The sequence below is a fragment of the Podarcis raffonei genome, chromosome 3, assembly GCF_027172205.1.
Source record: "Podarcis raffonei isolate rPodRaf1 chromosome 3, rPodRaf1.pri, whole genome shotgun sequence".
Taxonomy (NCBI): Eukaryota; Metazoa; Chordata; class Lepidosauria; order Squamata; family Lacertidae; genus Podarcis; species Podarcis raffonei.
In genome coordinates this window covers 95,086,296-95,110,269 of record NC_070604.1, presented here as the reverse complement: position 1 = coordinate 95,110,269, position 23,974 = coordinate 95,086,296, and the positions used below count along the sequence as shown (strand labels likewise).

Below are 23,974 nucleotides of genomic sequence, written 5' to 3'. Positions count from 1 at the left end.
TGCCCGTGTGTCGCTTTGGCACCCAGGTCCTTTGCAGGCAAAGTTGCTTTTGAGGGTCCCCAACCAACACCCCCCTGGGCTTCAGTACATTTCAGAGCCGCCAGGCAAACAGACGTCCATCGGGCTTTCCTAAGCAATGGAGGAAATTTAATCTGGTGCGCCTGGAAACACAGGAGCCCTTTTCGAAATGAAAGCTGGCAGCCGCTCACGTCTTGATCCGATAGTATTTGCTCGAGGTACACCCTAAGGATTGCAGGGGTTGTCCCAACCATTCTGGGCGACTTCCTGCAAAATATAGAAACACAATAAAACACCAAAGATAAAAAACTTCCTTATACAGGGCTGCCTTGCTATAGGATCAGGCTTTAAGCATGCTTTGGATTTCCATATTGTGGGACGGACGCGTGGCCTTGAGTCAAACCGCTTGGACTTTAAATGATATGTGGACTGAGCCATTATTTAGGCCGACGCGCAACGCGATCCTAACCCTGTCTACTCATCAAAAGTAAGTCCTGCTAAATTCGGTGGGGCCCACTTCTAAGCAAATGGGTTTTGAATGGCAGCCTTCATCGCCGTGACACTTTTAGGGTTGTGTTAGCACTAGAAGACGCCGGGAGCGCGATTAATTCAGGGCTAGGTAGCCTGAACCTAGACAGCATCTTAAAAAGTAGAGACATCACCTTGCCAACAAAGGTCCGTATAGTAAAAGCTATGGTTTTCCCAGTAGTGATGTATGGAAATGAGAGCTGGACCATAAAGAAGGCTGATCACGGAAGAATTGATGCTTTTGAATTCTTTTCACTCCGCTCCAGTTCCCGCGGGGACGAAAATGCCGTTAAAATCAGTGTGGCGCCCCCCTCTCCCAAGGATGAACACCTGAGATTAAGGTGTTTAATCGCCTTCAAAGAGTCAATGCGTGTTTTCTAAAGCCCCGCCAAGGACTACGGTACCGATTTAGTCACCGGTTAGACTCCTTTTTACTTAGATCGTTATATATCGGTTCATACGCGCGCGCGTGCGTGTGTACGCGTGTATGTCTACGTGTACTTACACCTACAGAGAGACTCCAGCTCAGAGGAAAGAAAGAGAGTCATGGGATGCCTTTGGGATGGGGGTCATCTATAAAAGGCAGCCTCAGGAAACGGCAAAACTGAAGGGGTAGGAGAGGAAGCGCAGGGGGGATTTAAGGAAAGCCAGAGAAAGAGGAGAGGGCGACGTGTTGGAGCAACGCCAGGCCGCCTTCAGTTGGGGCAACAAAGCAACCAGCCAGACCAAAAACCAGCATCAAGTCACAGGCTCCGCGCTGGGGCGAAACTCTCCTTCCTTTTGCAGGTGGGCAGTTCCCCTCTCATCTTCACCAGCCTTTCTTTCCGACCACATTGGCTGCCGCTCATAGCTGCATTTCCTTCAGCATTGGGTGCGCTGCGAAGGCCCACATTTGTTTGGAAACGCCGCACGAATTTTTGCAGGGTTTTTTTTGGCTCACGCAGGTGCAAGGCGACCGCCGACGACTAAAAGACTTCTTTTTCTCTTTGTGAAGATTAGACGGTAACCCAAGCCCGGTCACACGTGCATGTGACCTTGCACGTGTGAATTATTATTAGTAGCATTAGTATTAATTAAATTTGTATACCGCCCTCTACCCGTAGGTCTCAGGGCGGTTCACAACATAAAATCACAGCCATTTCTTTCTCCCAATCCAAATTTAAGCACTTGCTTCCGTGTAGACCTCTGTAGGCTTGCGCTCTTAGTAAGGTTGCAATCCTATCCATGGCTGGCTGCCTGTTTCCCCCCTCTCAAAACTATAATTCTCAGCACCCTTAACAAAACTACAGCTGCTGGGATTTATTTTTTTTCCTATGAGGAGGGAATGTGCTTTAAATGCACCACGTGCACGCAGCCCATAACTTGCAACGTAAGAACAGCCTGCAGGATCAGGCCCATCTAGCCCAGCATCTGGCTCTCACGGTGGCCAACCGGGTGCCCACAGGAAGCCCAAAAGGAGGACACAAGCGCACCAGCAACCTCCCCACTTGTGATTCCCAGCAACGGACATTCAGAGGCATATACAGTCAATCCCCTTTCAAGGCCATCCAAGTTGGTGGCCCTTGCTACTTCTTGTGGCAGTGCGTTCCATAGGTTAACCACGCGCTGTGTGACTTGGGGAAAAAGTACTTTCTGAACATGGAGGTCTCCAGAGCCGAGATTGTGGCCGCAAGGCAGCTCAGGAGGACGGAGTCGTTCCCTGGCTGCAACCCCCTGCTTCTTCTGCTCCAGGAGAAAGAAGAGGGTAAGCAGGAAGCGGAGTGGCTTTGCAGAGCCCAGGTCATCTCCTGTTTTTGATGGGCTCCAAGGCGGCCTAAATGAGCGGATGCGCCTGCGAGATTGGGGGCCCAAAATAGAAGCGCCTTCAGTATTTTAGGATCCAGCAGAAATCCTTATTTCTTCCGGAGCGGGAGAGAGAGAGAGAGAGAAGAAAAGGAGAGGGGGGAGGGAGGGAGAAAAACACACACACTCCATAATGAGCCGGAGCGCTTCCCTTCTCGATATTTGTGCAACTTTATCTCGACCGGCAAGTTGCGGGGGTGACGCAAATCCGCCCCTGTGTATTACAACCACGAAAATAAATGCGAGGAAACCAATTCCCTTCTAGCAATGAAAACATAAATATACAGCTGCGACTTTTCCCTTTAATCTTCCCATCCGGGGGACTTCGCGAAAAGTCCCCGATGAACTCGGAGGGGAACTTAGCCCAGCCAGGCAGATGGGATGGAGAGCAGGAGGAGGCCTGGAGAGAGATTCGCAGGGGAGGGAGGGAGGGTGTGTTTGTGTGCACAATTTTAAAACTTTAAAAATAAATCCTGACTAACCCCCCACAGAGCGATTGCCACCCTTCTTTCTGCAATTGGTAAACCCAACTCAATACTGTTTTCACTGACTGGCAGCGGTTTCCCGGGGCTCCAAACGGGGGTCTCTCTCACTCTCAACCCTACCTGGAAATGCCATGGGAGCCATGGCTGCCCCCCCAATTTATTTCCCCCCTAGGAAAATTTATGTCCCAGCCCCGGTGACAAGCTGGATGCCCAAACCTGCAAGCAGCGGGCTTTATTTGTCCATTTAATTGCATGTCTTCCAAGGAGCTCAAAGCAAAGTCTCCTTGGAAGAAAATTCCCAGGTATAAAGAGGCCTTTCCTCGCTGGAGGTATTTATGCATAGGCTAGAAGGCCATCCGTCCGGGATGCTGGTGTAGCTGCATCCTGTACTGTAGATTCTGTGTAAATGGTCACTTCTGTCTATGTAATTAGATAGCCCCGCCCTCTCCTCAAATCTCACAGCAACCCTGTGAGGTGGGCTAGACTGAAAGATAGCTGGCAACGTCCCATTGTCACACAATCCGATTAAGGTCCATTTGATCCAGCTTTCAGCTTCTAACAACGGGCAGCCAAGAAGGATCACAAACAGGCCGCGAGGGCGATGACCAGTCGCTGTTATCTGTCTTCAGCATCTGGTATGTACAGGCAAACTCTGCCCATGGAAGCTCTGTGGCTAGTAATAGTGGACGGACACATTGTCCACATTGGCAGGCTAGTAGTACTGTAAGGGTGCTTTCATCAACCACCTAACGTAGAGGTAAGCAGGGAATCCTGGGGCAGTGAGTTCCGCAAGTCAAGTCGTGAAGAAGCACTTCTTTTCCGAACAGGGCAACAATATTCTGGGTGAAAGCTGCTGCTCTTTCGCTTTTTCTCTGGAGAGAAGCGATTTCTGGGTGGTTGTGGGTCTTTCGGTGCTCTTTCAAAAATAACCATAACAGACGGGCTCCCACCCCGCGAAGAATCCCCCACCAGGGCCGCAGCTTTCCCTTCCCGCTCCATCCAAGGCGCGAGGAGGCGCAGCCCGAGGTCAGCCTTTTCATTGTAGCATATTTGGGAGAGTATTTCCTACAAGTTATTTTTAGATATCCTTAGGCATTTAAAAGTTGATCGAGCGGTTTCCCTTCTCCCCTCCCCCGCATCTTTCCGTTCCTTTATCCAAAATGTGCCCTGCCTCCCCCCCCCAAGATTATCCAATACACACAAAGTAGATTTGGGGTCGTCGGCAGATCGGCTTCCTTTTTAGCACGGCGGCGACTACAAAAGGGCGAAGGAAAACGTTTCGTTGTGAAGGCCAGAGGCCCAACTCCACCTCTGTGAGACTAGAACGTGGTGCCCATATAGTGTATTTCATATTATTTCACACATCGCCGCGGAGATTTACCGAGGGAGCTTAAATTTGTCTGGGCGTTGTTGTTGTTGTTGTTTTGCTCTTTCCAAACTAAACAATAGTATCTATCCATGAGACACTGATTCGTGTAACTGACGAGCCAATTCGCCACCCCAGACCTTAAATCGATCTCGACTCAGTTGCAACTTAGAACCGTAGGTCCCTGTCCAAACATGTTTACTTGAAAGTAAACCTTCCCTGATGTTCCCGTTCCTTAATTGAACCGATTTAGAAAGGAGGCTCCAGGCTGCGCTCTTAATACAACCATATCCAGTGAAGCCGAGTCCAGTTGAAACGAAGGCGAATGACTTATCATTTTGCTTTTTAAGAGTTTGTTTTTTAAAAACATTTCTGCTAGAACAGGAATAGAGAGCCTGCGACCCTCCAGATATTGTTGGACTACGATTCCTATCCTCCCTGACCTTGAATGAGGCTGATGGGAGCTGGAGTCCATAAAGATCTGGAGTGACTCCGATTCCCAATTCCTGGTCCAGAATGGGAATTCTGGGAATGCGAGCAATCCTCCAGAATTTGTCCAACCTCTGCCTTTTTCATCCTCTTCACCGGATTGAGAAAAGGGCTGTTTTTGCTATTCGAAATCCACCCACTTAGCAGTTAATTGGGCTTTTGTAATGTTTTCGTTTTCAGTAAATCAATAAATGGGACTTTCATCCCCCTCACCCACTGGCAATTCTTCCACTAGCTGTCATGGAAAAGGGCTGCAGCCACGCAAGCCGGCCCTCATCCAGGTGTAAGCGAAGTCCCTGGGCCATGATCCAAAGAAATAAATCGATTTTGATTTCAGGGGGAAAGTCCTTTAGTCACATACGCGGTTGAAACCAGCGGAATCCCAACTTTGAAACGGACGGCTTCCCTTAATTTTTAGAGGCGGGGATCGTTACACTGAAGCAATTCCAATTATCTTCGGTGGCATTTACTCTCAAGTAAAGATACTCAGGGTTAGGAGCTCCTTCATACCAAAACACTAATTCTTGGGAAGCAAACCACTGGGATTTACCTTTAGAATTCCCCGAAAACCCGCCTGCTTTATTGTAACAGGCATTTGGATAGGGGTGCTATTTATTAAAATAAATCCTCAATGTTTGTGTAGGAACTTTGCAAGGTGAAGTTTTGCAACTCCTCTCTCTCTGTGAATAATGTGGTCCCCCCCCCGAAAGAATTGGTTTTCTCTTTCACTCATGGCCTTACATTATTGATATTTGGGCTGTGATCCTAACTACGCTAGCTTGATAACTGGAGGAGTTCCGTCGAAATTGAGCCACCACCCCTAGGATCCAGTAGCCAAATAGGGCTGGTGATCAAGTCGCCGATCATATCCATGATCCTCAGGGAAGTCTTGATTCTTCTCCTTCGGATGCAGGCGCCCTCCCGTATTCTTCAGAGGACTGCCTGCTGTGTCAGTTTCAGCCTAATAATATTCATCGTATATTAATAGAAAACCACAATTGCAATTGATCAGAAGTTAGAAGCTGCAGTGATTAAAAACTAGGCGTCCAAGAATGCAACCCATTTTTCTCTTCTGGCTGCTGAGAGGCCGCACCTCCCTCCCGAAGCACAATCGTGTGCCATTATGAGTGAATCGTGCACAAATCTGTACATTAACCCGCGCGTAATTTTGATTCTTGCAACAAAGGAAAAACAGCTCCCAAAGAGCTAAATGGCCCTTGCTCCCTGAAAAGTCTGCACGCGATAGCAAGAGATTGTTATTCCCCCCCCCCCCCAGTTCAGAAAGATGTATGGACACGTCGGTTTTATCGGACAGGGGAAGGGTACCTCGAAAGGTTTGAATCAGCTAAGCTTCGTCCTGTTCAGAAGGATGGAAACATGTTAAACCTAAAGAGACCCCAGTTTCATCCAGGTGCGGGGCGGATACTAAGGGAAATTAACAGGCTGCAGGAAAAGGTGACAAGTGGGAGAAAAACGGAGTGGCTTTTGGCACAACCGACTCTGCAGTTTTGACAGGTGAAATGTTAAAATCTATGCAGGAGATTCATGAAATACTTTTAACGCTGGGATACGTCTTCCCGGCACTTGATATTCAAATAGCACGCCGAAAGATGTGCTTATTCTCTCGCAGCCACGTCCAGAGAAACACTCTTTTACTCCTGCGTTAGTTAAATCGAGGATTGTGAGGCTTCCATTCAACAACTCTTTCTCTCTCTCTGTCCCCTCTCTCCCTCTCTCTCTTTCTCTGTGTATCCTTGTGTGCGCACGCGCGCGCGAATTTTCAAAAGAGCTGCACACAGCCCAGCCAGCCATGGCTAAGGCCATTTAAGCCCCCTTGACGTCAGTGGGGAAATGACGCGCAGGTAGCAAACCCTCTCCCGTGGAAATCAGTGCCTCATTCCATGCAAAACTTGTGTGACTGTTGTTGTTTTTTTTTTGGTCTTTTCAGTCTCTACCTGCTCAGTGAAAAATCTTGCCATTTCCTCAACATTCAACCATTTAAAAATAAATTGACTGCCTGAATGCAAATGTCTTTAAATAACTTCCACTTTATCCTCGGCGCATTACAAGAAACCCTTCTGAAGTTAATGGCACTACTTCTGCTTCGACTATGGCTGTCAGTACACAGAAAAGATAGATTAAATGCATACGTTCTCAAGCAAATGTCAGCTCCTGTCTCTGTTTAAACCGTATGCACAATTTACAGTGCAATCCTAGGCACGCTTACTCGGAAGTAAGTCCCACTGTGCACTGCCAGGAAAGTGTAAATAGGATCGCAGCCTTATGAAGTGTATGTATGCCTACTGGTTTTGTGGGAAAACAAACTTAACTGATGATAGATTTTAAAACGTAATTTTAAAATAAAAAGCAACCTTTTAATAGGATTCTCATTCACTTGAGAGAAGCGCACTCTTCTAGTATTTCTGTTTAAGCCCAGACTTTTTTTGTCTAAATGGGATTATTTCGTCTTAACTAGTTGCTGGATCTGCAGGAAGCATACTGTAAACCTTTGACTTTGGCATTATTTTTTTTTAAAAAATAGGATACCAGACATTTAAAGTTCATCACTTTGAGGATCCACTGACTTAAACGGGAGAGTTAAGCACTGAAAATTAAGCACCATTTAAACATTCCAAGTGAACTCAGTGGAATAGAACTTTGGATGATCTAGTAGAATATTGCGAATTCGACTGCCGTGGTTGTCCTAGGCATACTGTCGGAAATAATCTCTATTGAACTCTATGGGACTCATGTCTGATTAAACATACATAGGATGCACATTTACATTTTTATCACATACAAATCAAAGGTCACTTATCTGGGCTGATATTTTTTGTTTGTAGCGCATTCTGAAGCAAAGGTTCCTATTGTTTGCGCTACCGCTCTCTCTCTTGGCGAGGTCTCTCTCTTTCTCTCAATAAAATATTAAAGTGTTTTACTGCACATTATACGAACCTGCCTTTTCCGGGCCAGACCATTAGTCCACCTAGCTCAGTACTGCATTGGTCTTATCTACACTTAACAGCGACTCTCCAACTATGTTTGCAGGAACTCTACATTTTTTTCTACGCTACCTGGAGATGCCCGGGATTGAACCCGCGATTCTGCATGCAAAGCAAGAGCCACCAGACGGGGCCTTTCTGCCCTGCCCGAACAATTCAGAAGCTCATTTTGTTTTTAGGAAGCAAAACTTTTTAGGAAGGTTTAATCTTTCTTCCCAATCCGCAAAATTTTAGACTGAATTAGGGAAGGAGACGCCCTTTTTATTAAATTATAGAGATCGAAAATCTGTGGCAGCGCCTGATACTACTGGACTCTGACTCCCAGCAGCCCTCACCCCAAAGGTCCAGGATGGTGAGAATCGTGGTCCAGCTACCCCCCCTCTCGCTAACGAGGCCTCTTCGCTCCCTCTTCCTCTTTGAAAGCGGCGTTGGGAGGAATGCGAATTGACTCCGGATTGTTCACCGCCTCCAGGAAACGGAAAGAAAGGCAAGACAGCCCTGCGTCGGACCTCTTTGCGCCTCGTCCTTTGAGAGGGTGCAGCAAAGAAGGGCCATTACAGGCTGTTGAGCCAGAATCTTCCCCCTTCTCCTTGGCGCAGGCAGAAGCAGCGGGCATCCCTGCCTCTTCCTCCTCCTGGGCGCGCAGGAGGCGTGGCTCGCCGCCGCCCCGCCCCTTCGTCCTTCCTCGGCTACACCTCCGCTCCTCCGATTGGTCGCCGGCCGCCCAATCCGCTGTGCCAGGAGAAGTGTTTGCTCTTTTGACGCCGCGTTCGAAGGAGGGAAAACAGAAAAGAAAAAAAACCTGGGTTCGGGGGGAGGCGCTGCTTGGCGGAGCGAGGTGGGCGGGCGGCTCCTTTTCCTTGTCTCGGCGTTCCCCTCCTTCTTTCTCCCCCGCGCCTAGTTGTTGTTATTTGGTTTGACGCGCCTGTCTTTCCCCGCCGGCTCGCCTCGCACAGCGCTGCGTGTCCCCGCTCGGCTCCTCCAGCGATGCGCGCAGGCCGAGAGGCACTTAGTGGGCGCTGACGACCTTCCTTCGACGGCCGCTGAACTTTTCCTCCAGCGGCAGCAGCAACAGCAGCCGGAGCCGGGCGTGGAGGGCTCTCCCTGGGCCCCGGCAGGATGTACACGGCCGGCCTGGCGCCCTTTTACGCCTCCAACTTCAGCCTGTGGTCGGCGGCTTACTGCGCCCCGTCGGGGCCCGGCTGCTTCCCGCTGGATCCGTCGGGGCTCAAGAAACCTTCCTTCTGCATCGCGGACATTCTGCACGCCGCCGCCAGCGCCGCCGGGGAGGCGTCGTCGGTGGACGGGCTGCCCGGAGCGCCCGCGCTGGCCGCCCACCTGGGGGCCGTGCATGCCCACTCGCAGTTCCACGCCGCGGCCTCCCCGCTCCGGCCCACGCCCCTGGTGGCCCCCGACGGGGCCGTCGCCTTCCCCGCCCGCCTGTCGCCTCTCTCCGCTGCTTTCCACCACCCTCACCCGCAGCAGCACCGCTCTCCCGGAGGAGGCAGGGGCCCCAGCCACCAGACTCATCCCGGCTCGGCGCCCGCGCCCTCCAGCAAAGACTTGAAGTTTGGGATTGACCGCATTTTATCCGCCGAGTTTGACCCGAAACTCAAGGAAAGCAACACGCTGAGAGGTAGAGAGAAAGCCGAGGGTTTATTTTGTTTTATTTTTTAAATCCCCACCCTCTTCCCCATCCCCACCCCACTGGTGAATTTAAGGAGTCCTGCTTCTGAAGCAGGAAAGGGGATTGACAGGGAACCCTCATTCATTCCAATGGACGTTGAGCGCAATTTCGCCGTCGATCGTGCTCATAGCTGTATCGATCTCGTGCGTGTGTCTGTTTGTATAAAAATGCATGACTCTATGGATAATTAAATAGGGAGGCAGTGAGACAGATAGGCAAGCCCCTCCGATTTCGGAGTTTGATTCCTGGAATTATATGTATGGAAATATTAAATGATAGCCATGTCCATAATTTAAAAGATTCGTGCCTTAGAAAAATGACAGCCCGGCATAGCTGTCAACTTTTCCCTTTTCTTGCGAGGAATCCTATTCGGAATAAGGGAATTTCCCTTTAAAAAAGGGGAAAGTTGACAGCTATGCAGCCCGGTTCAGCTCCTGGCATTTCAGGGCCCCTGGAGAAGGGCTGTGGTGGGTACCCTAGCCAGGAAGGCGAGCGTTATTTCGCCCCTGCCCTTCATGTGGGTGCCCCCCGGGCATCTGAGTTGACCACGGTGGGCTGGATTGTCCTTTGGTCTGATCCGGCTGGGCGCTTCTAATGTTCTCAGGGTGATTCTGGCGGCCTTCACCAGTTCGTGGATAGGTAGAGTATTTGTGCTGGGTGAAACGTAAGTTTCATCGCGTAATCGACGTGCTTTTCGGGTGGGGAAGGAACCCAGCGCCTTCATATTTGTGCTGGTTGTTGCTCAACGGAGCGCCCAGTTGAGCAATCGGCTTGCTTAAAAGTTTCAGAAAGCAGCAGCAGCAGCAGCAGCAACAAACAGAGGCCGCCAGCCTCCCCATTCCGGCACGTATTTACTTGGAAGTAAGTTTCTTGGATTTCGACATTGCAGTGAAAGCATGCTTAAGCTCACTTTCTTCTGAAACCAGTGCGACTTAAATCATCGACGTATTTCTTTTGTCCCATCCCCAAACAAGCTCAATCTTGGAATTGTTCTTTGGGGTAGTGGGGTCTGGGGAGAGAGAAAATGACCTTGGGGGCATATCCACCCCAAAGACTGCCAACTCTAGCATGGAGGCCTGGGGCACTGGATGGAAATAATATCCCATTGCAGTCAGGGCTAAATATTCCCATTGATGCGAACAAGTAGGAACTGTACCCAAGGTGGTTTCACTTCTCCATTTGGTAAATGGGTCGTCAACGCTTGGATTCCGAGGGTGACTCACAGACAGACCTCTTCCCTTCCAGTGGGATTTTTGAGAGCCACCCCCCCCAAGTCATTATTGTTGTTGCTGTTGTTATTGTTGTTATTCTCTCTCGGAACCGTGCCAGATCCACACCATAGCTAAGGCAAATCGCTTGGATCAAAACTCAGTGGGCCCCAAATCCTCCTCTACACGCTTGGCTAAAAAATAAAAATCCCTTGACCCCAACGGAACTTCTCTGCCAAGTCAATACGTTCGCCATTCCCTTCGGACATAAATCCAAGAGTGTCGGGTTAAAAGTGTGCCGGATCACGAGCGGGAGCTCAATCCAGACGTGTTAGTGAAACTAATAATTGCAGAGAGTGAACGCAGCTTTTTAACAGGGGCGGGGGTGCTGAGAGAAAGGCGTGTGTTTTCGCGGTAAAGCGCCTCTATACCCCAATAATGTTGGTTTGGAGATTCTGCTCTGATCCGCCAATCCCCTCTGCTTCTTCCTTGATCTTTCTCCCAACACCTTCTGCCCTGGACCTTGCGAAATAGGAGGATCGTTCAAACCACCCCGAGCCAAAGAGCTTAATTGGGGGAAGTTAATGTTCCCATTTATTGCCATCAAACCTGCCCTGATAACACAGGGTTAGTTCTCTGGGTTACTTCTCGACTTCAGTCCGGAGTACCTCCGCAGGAAAAAAGTTGGGGATTGCAACCCATCCTAAGCAAAACCAGAACAACCCACCGCCCGCATCCTGAACCTAAGAAGGTTTACCCGGGAGGATAGTCCCATTGCTTTCAACCGGACGGGGGTGGGGACGGCTCGCTTCCAAGTCAAAAATAAAATTAAATATCTGTAACACCGTGGGTGGGTGTGAGTGGAAAAGGCAGCTTCAAGGCTCCTCCGCCCACATTTACTCGGGAGTAAAACCATTGAACGGAACGGTGCTCCTTCTGGGTGTAATTAGCAGCCTCGCCACCGTCCAACAACGTCGTGCAAAAGCCCACCATTCTTCCCGTCTGTCTAGACAAGGGTAAGCCGCGCTCCCGGCAGGGTAGGACTTTGGGGGGGTTAGAAGTGGAGCCCCCCCTCAGCAAATGAGCAGGAGGCTCCCCAAGAACAGCAGGATTGGCTCCCCGTATTTCCAAGTGAGGGAAGCAAAAGGCACGACCGGGCGGGGGATCCCAAAGAAGGGCCTCTCCACAAGACCTAATTCTGCCCAGAGTCTAAACTGCCTTAACCTGGCTGTAAGGGAACGTGCGCCTTTTCTCTCTCCTTGCCTTCTTCTGTAACCGAGCTCTCCTTGTTCCTGTGCCCGCAGATTTGACTTCCTTATTAACCACCAGTCGCCCATCTGGGGTTCATCTCCCCGCCTTACAGCCTCCGGCCGGCCAGTTCTTCGCGTCTCTAGAGCCCATTAACGAGACCTCCGCGGTCCTGGGGCCTTTAAACACAACCCCAAGGAATTCCGTTCAGCACCAGTTTCAAGACACTTTTCCAGGTACAGACGCACCCTTCTTTTAAACCCGCATCCAGCGCGCACGGGGCGACCCCCTTCTGCCCCAAGCCATCCTTTCGCTCTGCTCTCCGGCGTTCGCATTCCCAGGAACGCGCGCGGTTTACTTGGGAGTAAGGGCCGTGGGAGTCAATGGGACTTACGGTCAAGCAAACCTGCAGAAGGCTCGATTAGGCGCCAGATCCTAACAACCGCGCCGTCCAAGCGCGCGTTCTTTAGGATCGCGGTAGGGCGCCATTGCGAGTTTTCGGTGGTGGCGGCGGGCTGTGAGTGCCCAGCCCCTAACCGTGTGTGTAGGAACGATGTGGTAAGAGAGAGAGCCTTGAGGATTGAGAGGGGGTGCTTGCGAGAATTTGGCCCCCCTCGGCCTTGCCTAAAAGGCTGTTCATACTTGGAAGAAATGTTCCCATGGGATCATGCTTACACTGCAAAGAGAAGTAGGTGCTGTTTGGAAAGTCATGAGTTTACAGGTAGCTCACCTTCAGGAAGAATCGGGGAATGGGAGGGGATATAAGGGGGGCACGATCTTCAACAGACCTGATCTCCAACACTGACGGTGCCTAAAAGTAAAAGAAAGGTCGAACTCATGTGTGGGGTGAACTTATAAAGTGGGGTGGGAGGGTGGGGTGAGTGCTTTGAAATAAATCGAGAGTACCCTTTAAGTGTTATTTTGCAAAAAAAGGTGACATCTATTGTTAGGCTATTTCCTAAGAGACCCATGGGTCTTTTATTAGTGCCCGAATCCTGAAGTTGTTGGGCTACCAGTGCGCCCCACTGAACGCGCTTCGCCCTTTGCTTCTTTGGCGCCTCGGCCCCTCATTCAACACCTCTCTCTCTCTCTCTCTCTCTCTCTCTCTCTCTCTCTCTCTCCATTCCTCTATTCCTCCCTCCTTCCTTGGTGCCTTCCTTCCACCCTGCAGGGCCTTACGCGGTGCTCACCAAAGACACGCTGCCTCAGACCTACAAGCGGAAGCGCTCGTGGTCCCGAGCGGTTTTCTCCAACCTCCAAAGGAAAGGCTTGGAGAAGCGCTTCGAAATCCAGAAGTACGTCACCAAACCGGACAGAAAACAGCTGGCAGCCATGCTGGGACTCACGGACGCGCAGGTAAGAGCTTGCGCGGGGCGCGGATCCCTGGTTCGACGCGCCAGGGAAAAAGAGCCTAAGGTTAGGATCGGGTTAACTTAACAATCAGTGAAATGTAGTATCAGTAAAAGTCTGGATGAGAGGACATTTCCCCTTTATTTCAAGAGGGCAGGCCTTTAATCATCATCATCTTTATGATGTTTTACAAATTCCAGAGAAGTAGGGGTGACACACTCACACACACACACACGAGCCTTACGCCACTTTAAAAACTGTTTGATTGTGGTATAAGCTTTCTTGAACTAGAGAACCCACGTAGTGAAATAAACGGGAACCTCGTCCACTAAGGCTACAATCCAGGACACGTTTAGGATTTCCCTGCAAAGCGTGCGCTCGATCCTGTGCGCATTTCCCCCAAGAGAAGTTCCCCTGAATCGCTAAGCCTTGCATCTTTCGTTGCCGAGTTTGTTTGCGTTTGCTTCCGCGTAAACCAAAGCGGAGGTTCCCCCCTTCCCACCACTGCAATCTTGCGAACTAGCCCCCTTTGCGTCCAGCCGCACCGTTGGTGCGGAATCAGTAAAGGATCGGGCTGCGCGTTTGGGACGGAGGGGATTAGACAACCGTGGGCAGGCGGAGAGAAGAGAGGCATTGAGATACTTGCGCTCCCCACCCCCCTGGCCTCGGGCTTAATTTGTAAAGTATTGCAGCGTTAATATGAGGTATCTTCACATTGCTTCGTGCTTAGTAATGCAGTAAATACATGTCGATTTGCTGAAGCGAGCAAAGGGGGGAAGGGACCAGAAGTTCACGCCAAGATTTATGTCAGTTACACCCGGATTGTTTGTTTTGGCTGCGAGTGGGAAAAGCCAGCGAGGAAGGACGAAATTGGCTGCGAAGGGAGATGAGGATTTGGGGGCTTTGACTGTGAAGCGCAGCCCTGGTAGGAAACGCAACTAAAGAAGCGGGGGAGGCCGCGTGATATTTCGGTCTTGTGAAATGCTGCTTTGGAGGCAAGCTGCTGACTGTTAGACAAGGTCGAGGTGTTTCTGGTGGGGGTGAAAAAACACAAATGCTGCTTATGGGTGCAAAATCTTGCAAGCCAAACACCTTTCTCCTCGAGAGACCAGCCTCTCCCCACCCTCGAATGAGCTGTAGAACAGTCCAGCAGGACTCATGGATATCATCAAGGGATTTTTCAAAGTACTTTTCCAGCCCCTTATTTCATTGTAATGGAAAATATTCTATAGGAGGAATTATATCCCTTGCACACAGAGAATATTTCCCCTTGGCAATAGAACCTGAGCGGTGTAATAGAATCTAAATCTATATGTTTGTGGTGTGTGTGTTTCGGAGTCTAGGGAAATATATTGGAATATATTTCTTCCTGAATACACACAGAATGTTAAGGTGTACTGAGGAACGTTTATTTATTTATTTATTCATTTCTTTTACATCCTGCCTTTTTCTCTAAGGAGTTGACGGTGGATTGCATAGTAATAATAATAATAAATAATAAAATTTTATTTATACCCCGCCCTCCCTGGACAGGGCTGGGCTCAGGGCGGCCAACACCAAACATGAATTACAATAAAACGTAACAGGAAAAACCCCCACAAAGAAACAAACAAGCAGTTAATTAAAATACAGCTGAAAATGCAGCCTCATTTTAGTAGTAGCCCATAAATCAAGACCATAAAGGGAGGAAACATCAGATATTCACCCGAGCCAGCTATCCATGCTGGTCCTACATGGGCCAGCAAAAAAGCCAAGGGAAAATTTGTATACCAAATCCCATATAAGGGGTCAGAGTAAGTCTAAGCCAAAGGCCAGGCGTCAAACCCCACAGGGCCCTAGTCTCTTGTGACAGAGCATTCCACCACGTCGGGACCAGTGCTGAAAAGGCCCTGGCCCTAGTTGAGACCAATCTAACTTCTTTGAGGCTTCGGACCTCCAATGTGTTGTTATTTATGGACCATAAGGTCCTCCGCAGTGTATACCAGGAGAGGTGGTCCTGTGGGTACGAGGGTCCATAGTTCTTATTTAATCCCCACAACAACCCTGTGGGATATGTTAGGCTGAGAGCGAGCAACAGGCCCAAGGTCACCCAGTGAGTTTAAGGCCTGAGTGGAGATTTGAAACCTGGACACACTAACCATTGTACCACATGTACTATTTTCATTCATGTTAACATAATTATATGCTGTACCCTACCTTTAAAAAGGATCAGGTTACCAGTGCATAAACTGGTCCCAATCCAATTAAAGTTAATTTTCAGAAGCAACCAATCAATACTTTTGAGTAAACATATATAGGGTTATGCTTCAGGGTGCACCAAAAGTAACGGGATAAATTAGGTTACCTGAGAGTAAGCCCCATTGAATTCAATAGGCTTTACTTCTGAGTAGACATGGTTAGGATTAAGCTCATGACTATATTTTGTGGGATGAAGGGGCATATAGGTATAATAAAGAATACACTATGACTGCAGTGCTGTGCATGTCCTACTGAACATCAGAGTTCTATTCAGTGGGGCCCAATCCCATGCAGGATTAGACTTCACCATGTTGATAACTGTATAATTGTGACCACTGAACTTGAGAAAGGCAGTCACCTATAGCTGCTAAATCTGTATCTATAAAATACATTAATTAAATATAAATAAATCAATATCATGTAACCTCTTGCACCTAAGAGAACAAGCACAAATAAAGGAGACATCTAGGACATGATCTAAACAAAATCATGCACACTCCAGCCCCACTGATTTCAGTGGGAGAGTTCATATATGTTTACCAGTGTGATCATATGCACATTGGTTCAGAAGTAAGCCCCATTGACTTCAATGGGACTCACTCCCAGGAAAGTGTGTATAGGATTGCAGCATAAATCTCTCCTGGTTGAAAGCAGTGGGGTTTGAAAGAGCTTGTCTTGGTCTGTGCCCTTGGTTTCTATAAGGACAATCCTACTGTCAGTTGGGAAAGACACACATACATGAAGAAGTGCAGCCCCAAATCGTCGGTGTTAAAATATTTATGTTCAAGTAGCTTTTGCCTATGGAATATTAGAGATCAGCCACAAAGCCAGCAACATTGATTTCAAAGTGCAGCTGGTCTGCTGTTGCCTTGCCACCCAAGTGAGTCTGGTAGCAGTGAATCTGGGACTCCAGTAGAAAATTGGCAATAATTTATCCTAACCCTTATGTGAGCTTGCAAAGCTGAGCACTGTACTGTAGAGCCTGCTAAACAACTAAATATCAGTGATGAAAATACTTTTAGCTAAAAGAGAGAGAGGGGGGCATGAGATTGGAGGGAGTGGGGAATAAGGGACTGTGCTGTTCTATTGTGACAATGTGGAAGGCCTAATAAACTATACGGTAGACACATTGATTTCAAAAGATCACTTCCTCAATGAATGGTTGATATTTGCCTGCATAATGTAGGGATAGCAACTGCCATCCATGTAATATACATTGAGTTGTTTATTCAACATTTAGATCTATTCCAAGTACATCCATTGAAATCAACTCGCTTAGGCCCATTAATTCCTGTGAGTTTGCTCTGAGTATATCTGAGTTAGATGCAAGCCCTTTCGTTACAGCAGACTGGCTTTCTTTTCCTTTTTAATTGAAGTGTGTCCATTCAATATACTCAACCCCAAGAGAGAACTACAAAGCACTCCGGTGGCAGAGAAGAAAAACCTCAATGGGGATTTTGTGGCTAGTTGCCAGGAAAACACCTCTTCTAGATTAATACAGGAATACCAGACATATTATCATTTGAGTGCAGGTCCCATCGATTTCAACAGAATACCCAAGTGCACTTAGGGAGGAGATTACTAAGTAAAGAGTAAACATCTTTGGACTGCAGTTGTGTGTGTACTTGCCTAGCAGTTCCACTGAAATCTTTAGGGCTTACTTCTGAGTAAACAGTAGGATTGGCACTGCTACCCATCCACTTTGGAAGAACCATTCTAGGTTTTGCTATAGCCTCTCGATGCTGTATTTTAAACAATGTGTTCAATTTTCATGGGAGCCTATTATGAAAAATCAAGACGACAACTGCATTTACGGTTATTTCTTTCCCTTATTTCAAATTTTTTTTTACATAACTGTTTTAATTTAAGGTAATTATTTTAAAAGATCGAAATAAGAGAGGCCAGAGTAATAATAAGTCTTTGTCTTTTGAACATACTTCCTATCTTCTCTAATTCATTTTTGTTCAAAAACTGGAAACGAGTGCTTTTCTTATTAAATTCAGATCTGCTCATTTCTGCTTAAGCTTGGGCTTGTGGGCCACTCTTTCACAGATCTACTCAGCACAATGGGATCAAGTGCCCATGATTCCTGTGATGGCAAAAATTATTGGAGTAGGGAATAGAGGGGGTACTATAATACAGCTAAGTTGTGGACGGAGAAAATATTTTCTCTACGCTCGTAAGACCTTCTAATAAAAAATAAAGGAAAACTCACACAATATTTCACACGTGTTCAGAATTGAACCCTGAAATTTATTTATTTTCCTATGCCCATGAAGACTAGAATGTTTTACTCTTTTAAAACATGAATTCCTTATTTTTATATCTCTGGGCCAGGGGTACAAGAACATGGGCTGGAGGTTAGTGGTGCCCTGGACCTTAGGAGAGGGAGAATCGCAGTCTAGCCTCAGGCCCCCCATCTGATGCCCTGTGTGTCTCTGCTCTCTGGTTCACTTGCAGGTGAAAGTCTGGTTCCAGAACAGGCGCATGAAATGGAGGCACTCCAAGGAGGCGCAGGCGCAGAAGGACAAAGAGAAGGAGCCAGAAGAGAAGCCAGCAGGGGGCGCTGCGCTGACAGTCGAGGGAGAGGTGGAGCGCAGCCCTAGCCGCTCAGAAGGCGAGAGCGAAAGCAGCGAGGCCGAATCCCTGGATCTGGAGCCCGGCAGCGATGCGGAACGGACTGAGGTGGGGGCCGACACCGAGCAGGCCCTGCAACGGCACAGCCCCGAGCTGCAACACCCGGCCGGATCGGAGACTGCAGTTCACCCTGAGCCGCCTTTGGCTCCCACAGGCCTGGACCAAGGCAGAGAACCTCTAAGGCGCCTGGAGCCTTCTTTTTGCCTACGGGACTCCCCATGACTGCCTCTCAGAGAACCAGCTATCAGTTTGGGAAGCCGCCAAAAGCCAAGTGATCGCCCCGCTTGGGAAATAGTAGCACCCCCTAACTGCAGGTGGGTGTGGGGTACAATAACCCCTAGGAAATATGTTATTCTTTATGAGGTAAACTACCTCTGAACTACCAGATTTGGGGTACTAACCTCTGCTGCAGGTGGGAAGATCAGAGGTTTCTCGAACTATGTAGGGCATCAGCCCACAGCAGTGAGTGGGCTGTGGCGAGAGGGCAGTCCTGCTCAGCCTCAGGATCTAATAGGAAGGAAACTCACAGAAGTAGCTCAGGGGAGACCTTTCCCATCTTTGCTGGCAGAGGAGCCTTCCCGGGTCCAGGAAATCACAGAGACCATGTCTTCTTCTTTGTCCTTCTCTTAACTCCCCCACCTTCCTCCCCTCATTCACAATGTGAAGTATTTCACCAACCCCAACCCCTTGCCAAAATGTGTTGCTTTGTGTAATCTGGCCAAGAAATACTGCACTGAAAAAAAGAACAGAAAAGTAGACTGTAAATAAATTGTTTGTTTAATTTGTGATGTCTGGTTTTGTTACTAGATAGAACAGCCTAGTTGGGTTGATCCACAACTGGGACACAATTAAGACCTTTAGAGGCTCCAAATTATCTTCTGTACCATAAAAATAAATAAAAACAGTATTAAGAAAGAGAGGTTTGGTACTCTCATATATATCTAATTCAAAATATGAACAATAATAAACCATAAAATAAAATTTTATTTTCCAAAATGAAACAAAACCTGCAGCAAGATGGAAAATAATGTTTATTTTTATATACTTCCACTTTATTTATATTTGAATTAATTTTTTTACTTTTTTTCTAATTGCAAAGTCTTTGATCAGATCCTCAGAACTAATTTTACATAACACATCTGCTTCTATACTTAGTAGAGCTAAGGCATCCATCCTGCCCTATTGGCATAGTTGTTCTGTTGTGATTTTTAATATACTTCAACTGAGAAAATGAACGCTCAGCTGAGCAATTTGTGACTATTAATGTTAAAAATCCAGCAATGGAAAAATTCTGTGGTGCCCCCCTTCCCATGATGCCCTAAGCACGTGCTTATTTTGCTTAATGGTTAATCCAGCCCTGCTGGGACACTTAGAGTGAGACAACTCCTTGACTGAAGTCTTTTTTCCAGGGTGGAAAACCTGTGGCCCGCCAAATGATGTTGGTCTCCAATTGCCATCAGTATCAGCCATCATGGCCTGGCCAATAGCCAGGTATGATGGGAATGGTAGTCCAGCAACATTTAAAAGGCCACATGGGCATCACCAGTAATTTTGTGGGGGGGGGGGAGTCAAAGTTGTTGAGCATTTTTTTAAAGGAAATCGCTCCATAAAGATGACTTCATGTGGGGCAGGCTTCTGCTAAAGGGGGACAGAACCTCAGATAATTGAGTAATTTCAATGCTTTTCAATTATATTTGTGAATCTTGGCTATGCTTATAGAGGGCCACATAGTCCCTGCCCTAAATTCAACCCTTCCACCCAATTCTCACTCACCGTATCAGCAGCAGGAACAGACATTCCTCTTATGATGACTGCTTTAAAAAATAATTTTAAACATCAAAGAGAAATTTCTGGACTAAATCAGCTTCAGTTCTTGAGCTGAGGAAGCCGCAGTTGGTATGCTTTCGCTTTGCTCCTTTACGCTTCTAAACGTTTAGTGGACCTTAGATTATCTTACGCTGCAGTGAGTAAGGCCCTTTTCTTTTAATAGGTTAAATAAAACCAATGGTTTTGTCATAAGAAATTGCATTTAAATATAACTGATCACTAAGGGGCTGTCACCTTTCTCATTTTTTATTTCTAGTAGATGTGGCTTTACTGTAGTTGAAAGCTGCCATTATAATAATAAATGTTTTAATAATAAACCCAAAAGAAATATTTAAAATAAAAGAATTGGTGCCACACAGGCAATCCTAAGAACAGTTTCTAAACAACTGGATCTCATGCTCCTGGAGTTAGAAACTAGTCTGCAGCCTTTTCTGCACTTACCTGAGAGTAAGCATCATTGAATTCAATAGGTCTTACTTCTGAGTTGGCATGCTTGGCTTGCACTTTGAGTCCGACAGTGTTTCATGGTGCTTCCTTCCATGTAGGTGTGTATAGGATTGGAACCTTAGTCTGCACACGTACCTAGGAATAAGCCCTATGGAACACAGAGTAATTTCTGAATGCACTAGAATGAATCCCAAGTCTTGTTGAACTCTGTGGAAAGAATATTTGAGTCAATGTGTTTATTTTACGTTGGAGATAAAAGGATTCAGCATCTAAATGAGGCAGCATCACTTAGATAGTAACGCTCTTAGATTACAGTACAACCAAATTTGTAGGGGATAAATCTTAAAAATAGGTGGAGCTCCCCACCTGAATTATTACCTGAATCACAAACTGGAAATTAAATTAAGACTGAAAGCTAGCTCTCGCCCTCTCTCTCGTCCCCCTTTCCCGACAATGCACTCTATGAATGCATCTGTTCTGTCTTTATGTTACTCGTGCTGAATCTCCATGCAAGCCCACGAGACAGGTCGCACGAGCTCTGGAGATTTCCCCGGGTTAGGCAAAAGAACCTGCTAATTATCTGGCTCACATTAAAGGTTCAGAAATTCCGAGCCAAACTTACTCATTCTTGAGAGCAGATCCACTGAAATAGATGAAGTTTTAGTTAGCCGTGACAAACGAGTCCCATTGATTTAGTGGGTCTGCTCTAAAGGATGACTCAAGTCTGGATTCAGTCCAAACGGTTCACACGCCTGGACTTCCATGTTGGGTCCCTAGATGTTGCTGGACTACAACTCTCATCATCCGTGTCCATTGGCTAAACTGTCTGGGCATGATGGGAGTTGTAGTCCAACATCATCGGAGGACCCAAGGAGGTTGAGGAACACCAGCCGAAGAAGTCCACAGAAGGCGTCATCGGTTCCCACCAGTTGGCCTAGTCTACTTCCTCCGTGGTTGAGGAAAGCTGCGAGAGTCTGACTTCCCATAGACGTCTTCCTTCCCCAGGCAATGAGCCTAATAATCGGAGCCTAAACGGAGCCTCCACATCATTTCTATAATTCGATCCGAGCCACCCGATCTGTTTGCTGGCTAGATGAGGTCTTGTTCTTCCACCTGTAAGCGGGTCACCCTTCTCTGGCCCAGCATAAATATGGCCCTCCATTATAAAAGCACTAAAGAGAGTGGAAAGTCAAATCTAAGTTCATCTAGAGTTACAGATTGAACTAGATACCCAGGCAGGCTCTCCAAAGCGTCCAACAGGTGCCTGTAAACTGGCGTCGTTATCTTCTGAGCGCTGGCTGGAGAGTTGGCCTCGCTGAACTCAGTTGGACTTACTTCGGAGTTGGTAAGGTAGATAGTTCTCGTGGCTTAGCCAGGAAGTGATATTTTCCAGTCTGACTTTTTCCTGGCTTCGCAGGAAATTAAGACACAAATACACACATACACACCACAAAACAAATTCCTCATTTTCTTTCTTTGCTTCAACCTCCCATACAAGGGGTGCGGGTGGTTCCAGAGTCTGTTAAAATATAAAGCCTACCGAAAAAAAAATCGGTTTCTTTAAGAACAGGGACTTCGTCTTTGGTTTAGGAGATCCGAAGGACGAAAACAGGATATGGAAAGATAGAACTCATTCGGTTCCTAGGCCTTTCCCCAAAGCGTCATTTTATTGAGTTAAGAATAAATGGACTAAGCAAACTCCAGCCACCTTCCACATTGCCTGGAATGAAGCGGCAGCGTAGTTCACGCTTCCCAGAAACGGGCGTGTTTTGCTTGACGCGTGTCGTTGAAACACACACGTGTGTGTTCTTACGACCTCGGCTGTTTTTTTGGTTCAGATTTTGACTGGTGAGATGGAGGACAATTTAGCAAGCAATCGGGTACAGGAGTCCGTCTCAAAAAGATCGCCGCCGTCGCAAAAACCCCTCGAATTTTTTAAAAAATCACCTTTTGATTTATTTTTTTAATTGTCCCTTTTCATCCTCTTGAAATATGACGTTCCTCGTATAAGCTTCGTAGCGTCAGATGCGCCACACCTTTCTTTGAAAGGCACAAAGACTGGGATTTATTTCCCAGACAAGGCGTTTAGGATCCGGTCTCTCCGACCAGAGATGCCAACTGGGCGCGCAGACTCGGACTGGGGGCGCTGGAGTCGAGGCGAGCTCTTGAATTCTCCTCCGTTTGGAGGCTGAGTCCCTTCTCAGGAAAAAGGGGGACATCTGCCGCAGAAAAAGGACTGAGATTTAAGCTTCAGGTACTCAAGAGCTGGAGAGGTCAATCACGCTGAATTCAGCTTGGAAGTAATTGCAAGCGAGTTTCACTCGACCGAACGAGCGAGCCTTGCCATATATTTAAACTGTCCCATATCCAGGTAGGATAAGGGTCAAACGACCCGTCGAAATCTGAAAAGCATCCAGGCGGTCAATGGTACAATTTCAGGCCAGAGACTGACTTGCATCGAAATGTTTCCCGGATTGAACGTGTAGCCTTTGGGATGGCGCGAGAGGGAGGTCCCGCTAGCGCGCCGCTCGAAAAGCACTTTTCAGAGAAGGGAAATCCCAGAGTTCGCATATGCAGGCTAAACAATATATGATTCCATGACTCGCCCGCGTGGAACATTATTTCAGAGTGAAATAGAAAGCTGTGATGATTCTTTTTTTCCTGGGTAGCCTCTCCATCTTAAACACACAACAAGGCGCTTTGAAATGCAAAGAGGGTCCCTTCCCGGCGCGCTCGGCGTTTGCGCGCGTCCCGGGCGGGCCCGATTCCAACATCTGCTTAGGACTGGGGGCTGGGGGGGTAAATAAGTTCTTGTTTTTAATATTAACTCTGTTTCTCAGTCGCTTCGGGGGTTCACGCTCGGGACAGAAAGGCGGGGGTAAACTCCTAAAATTAGGATATTGAATAGGTATTGAGGATGGAGAATTTCAGCCTTACTGGTCATGGCGCAGGAAATTTTAGACTCTGCACTATATGATATTTAAGGGATTTGGGGTCGTCCCCAATTCCTTCTTCCAAAATGTGGTGAGCCGGCCCAGCTTGCTTTGTGGGCCCCTCGGCTCAATCTGCGGTGAGCAGGAGGCTCTGGGGTTTCTCCCCAAAGACAACATCTCCCGCTGCTCACTTGGGGGCTCCGTCTGTTACAGGAGCCCAGCCACGAATGCCATAATTTCATATTCATAAAGATTCGAGCGTTCCCCCTCCCTTTCCCAGAAACACAATGGACCTCTGTGCGCAGCTGAAGTGAAAAATGTTGGAAAAGTCCTGTTGATTTCAAGGAGAGGGTTGGAAACCACCTGCTTAATACTCAGATTCCAAAGAATAAATAAATGGTACAACGCTTACTATGGGCGGGATCGGGCCCGATTGCTAAAGCGAATTGCCGAATATATGCCCATATATACGTACTGTGCACACACGTATGAAATAAGGAGTCACACAAATATAGTTGCTGGCGAAGCGAAGCCAAGGAAACATTTTTTGTGAGGGTGTGCCTCCTGCAAATTTCATATTTGTCCGTCAAGAAGCGGGCAACGGCACAATAATCTGGAATTAATGCATGGTTTGAGGACGGCCTCGCAGGCTTGCTTTTTACCCTGCAT

At 47.6% G+C, this 23,974-nt stretch overlaps 1 protein-coding gene across 2 annotated transcripts; it reads left to right on the top strand.

The window, feature by feature from the left end:
* The first annotated feature begins 8,619 nt into the window (after window positions 1-8,619).
* HLX (H2.0 like homeobox) lies at window positions 8,620-18,881 on the top strand. 2 transcript variants are annotated; one of them, XM_053383116.1, is made up of 4 exons: window positions 8,620-9,366; window positions 11,930-12,109; window positions 13,045-13,229; window positions 17,922-18,881. In XM_053383116.1, the coding sequence occupies exons 1-4, from the start codon at window positions 8,850-8,852 to the stop codon at window positions 18,318-18,320; spliced, it is 1,281 nt and encodes a 426-aa protein (XP_053239091.1). In that variant the 5' UTR covers window positions 8,620-8,849; the 3' UTR covers window positions 18,321-18,881. The 2 variants fall into 2 exon arrangements, with proteins under 2 accessions (XP_053239091.1, XP_053239092.1); XM_053383117.1 differs by lacking the exon at window positions 11,930-12,109 and having other exon boundaries at window positions 8,782-9,366.
* Window positions 18,882-23,974: the final 5,093 nt, after the last annotated feature.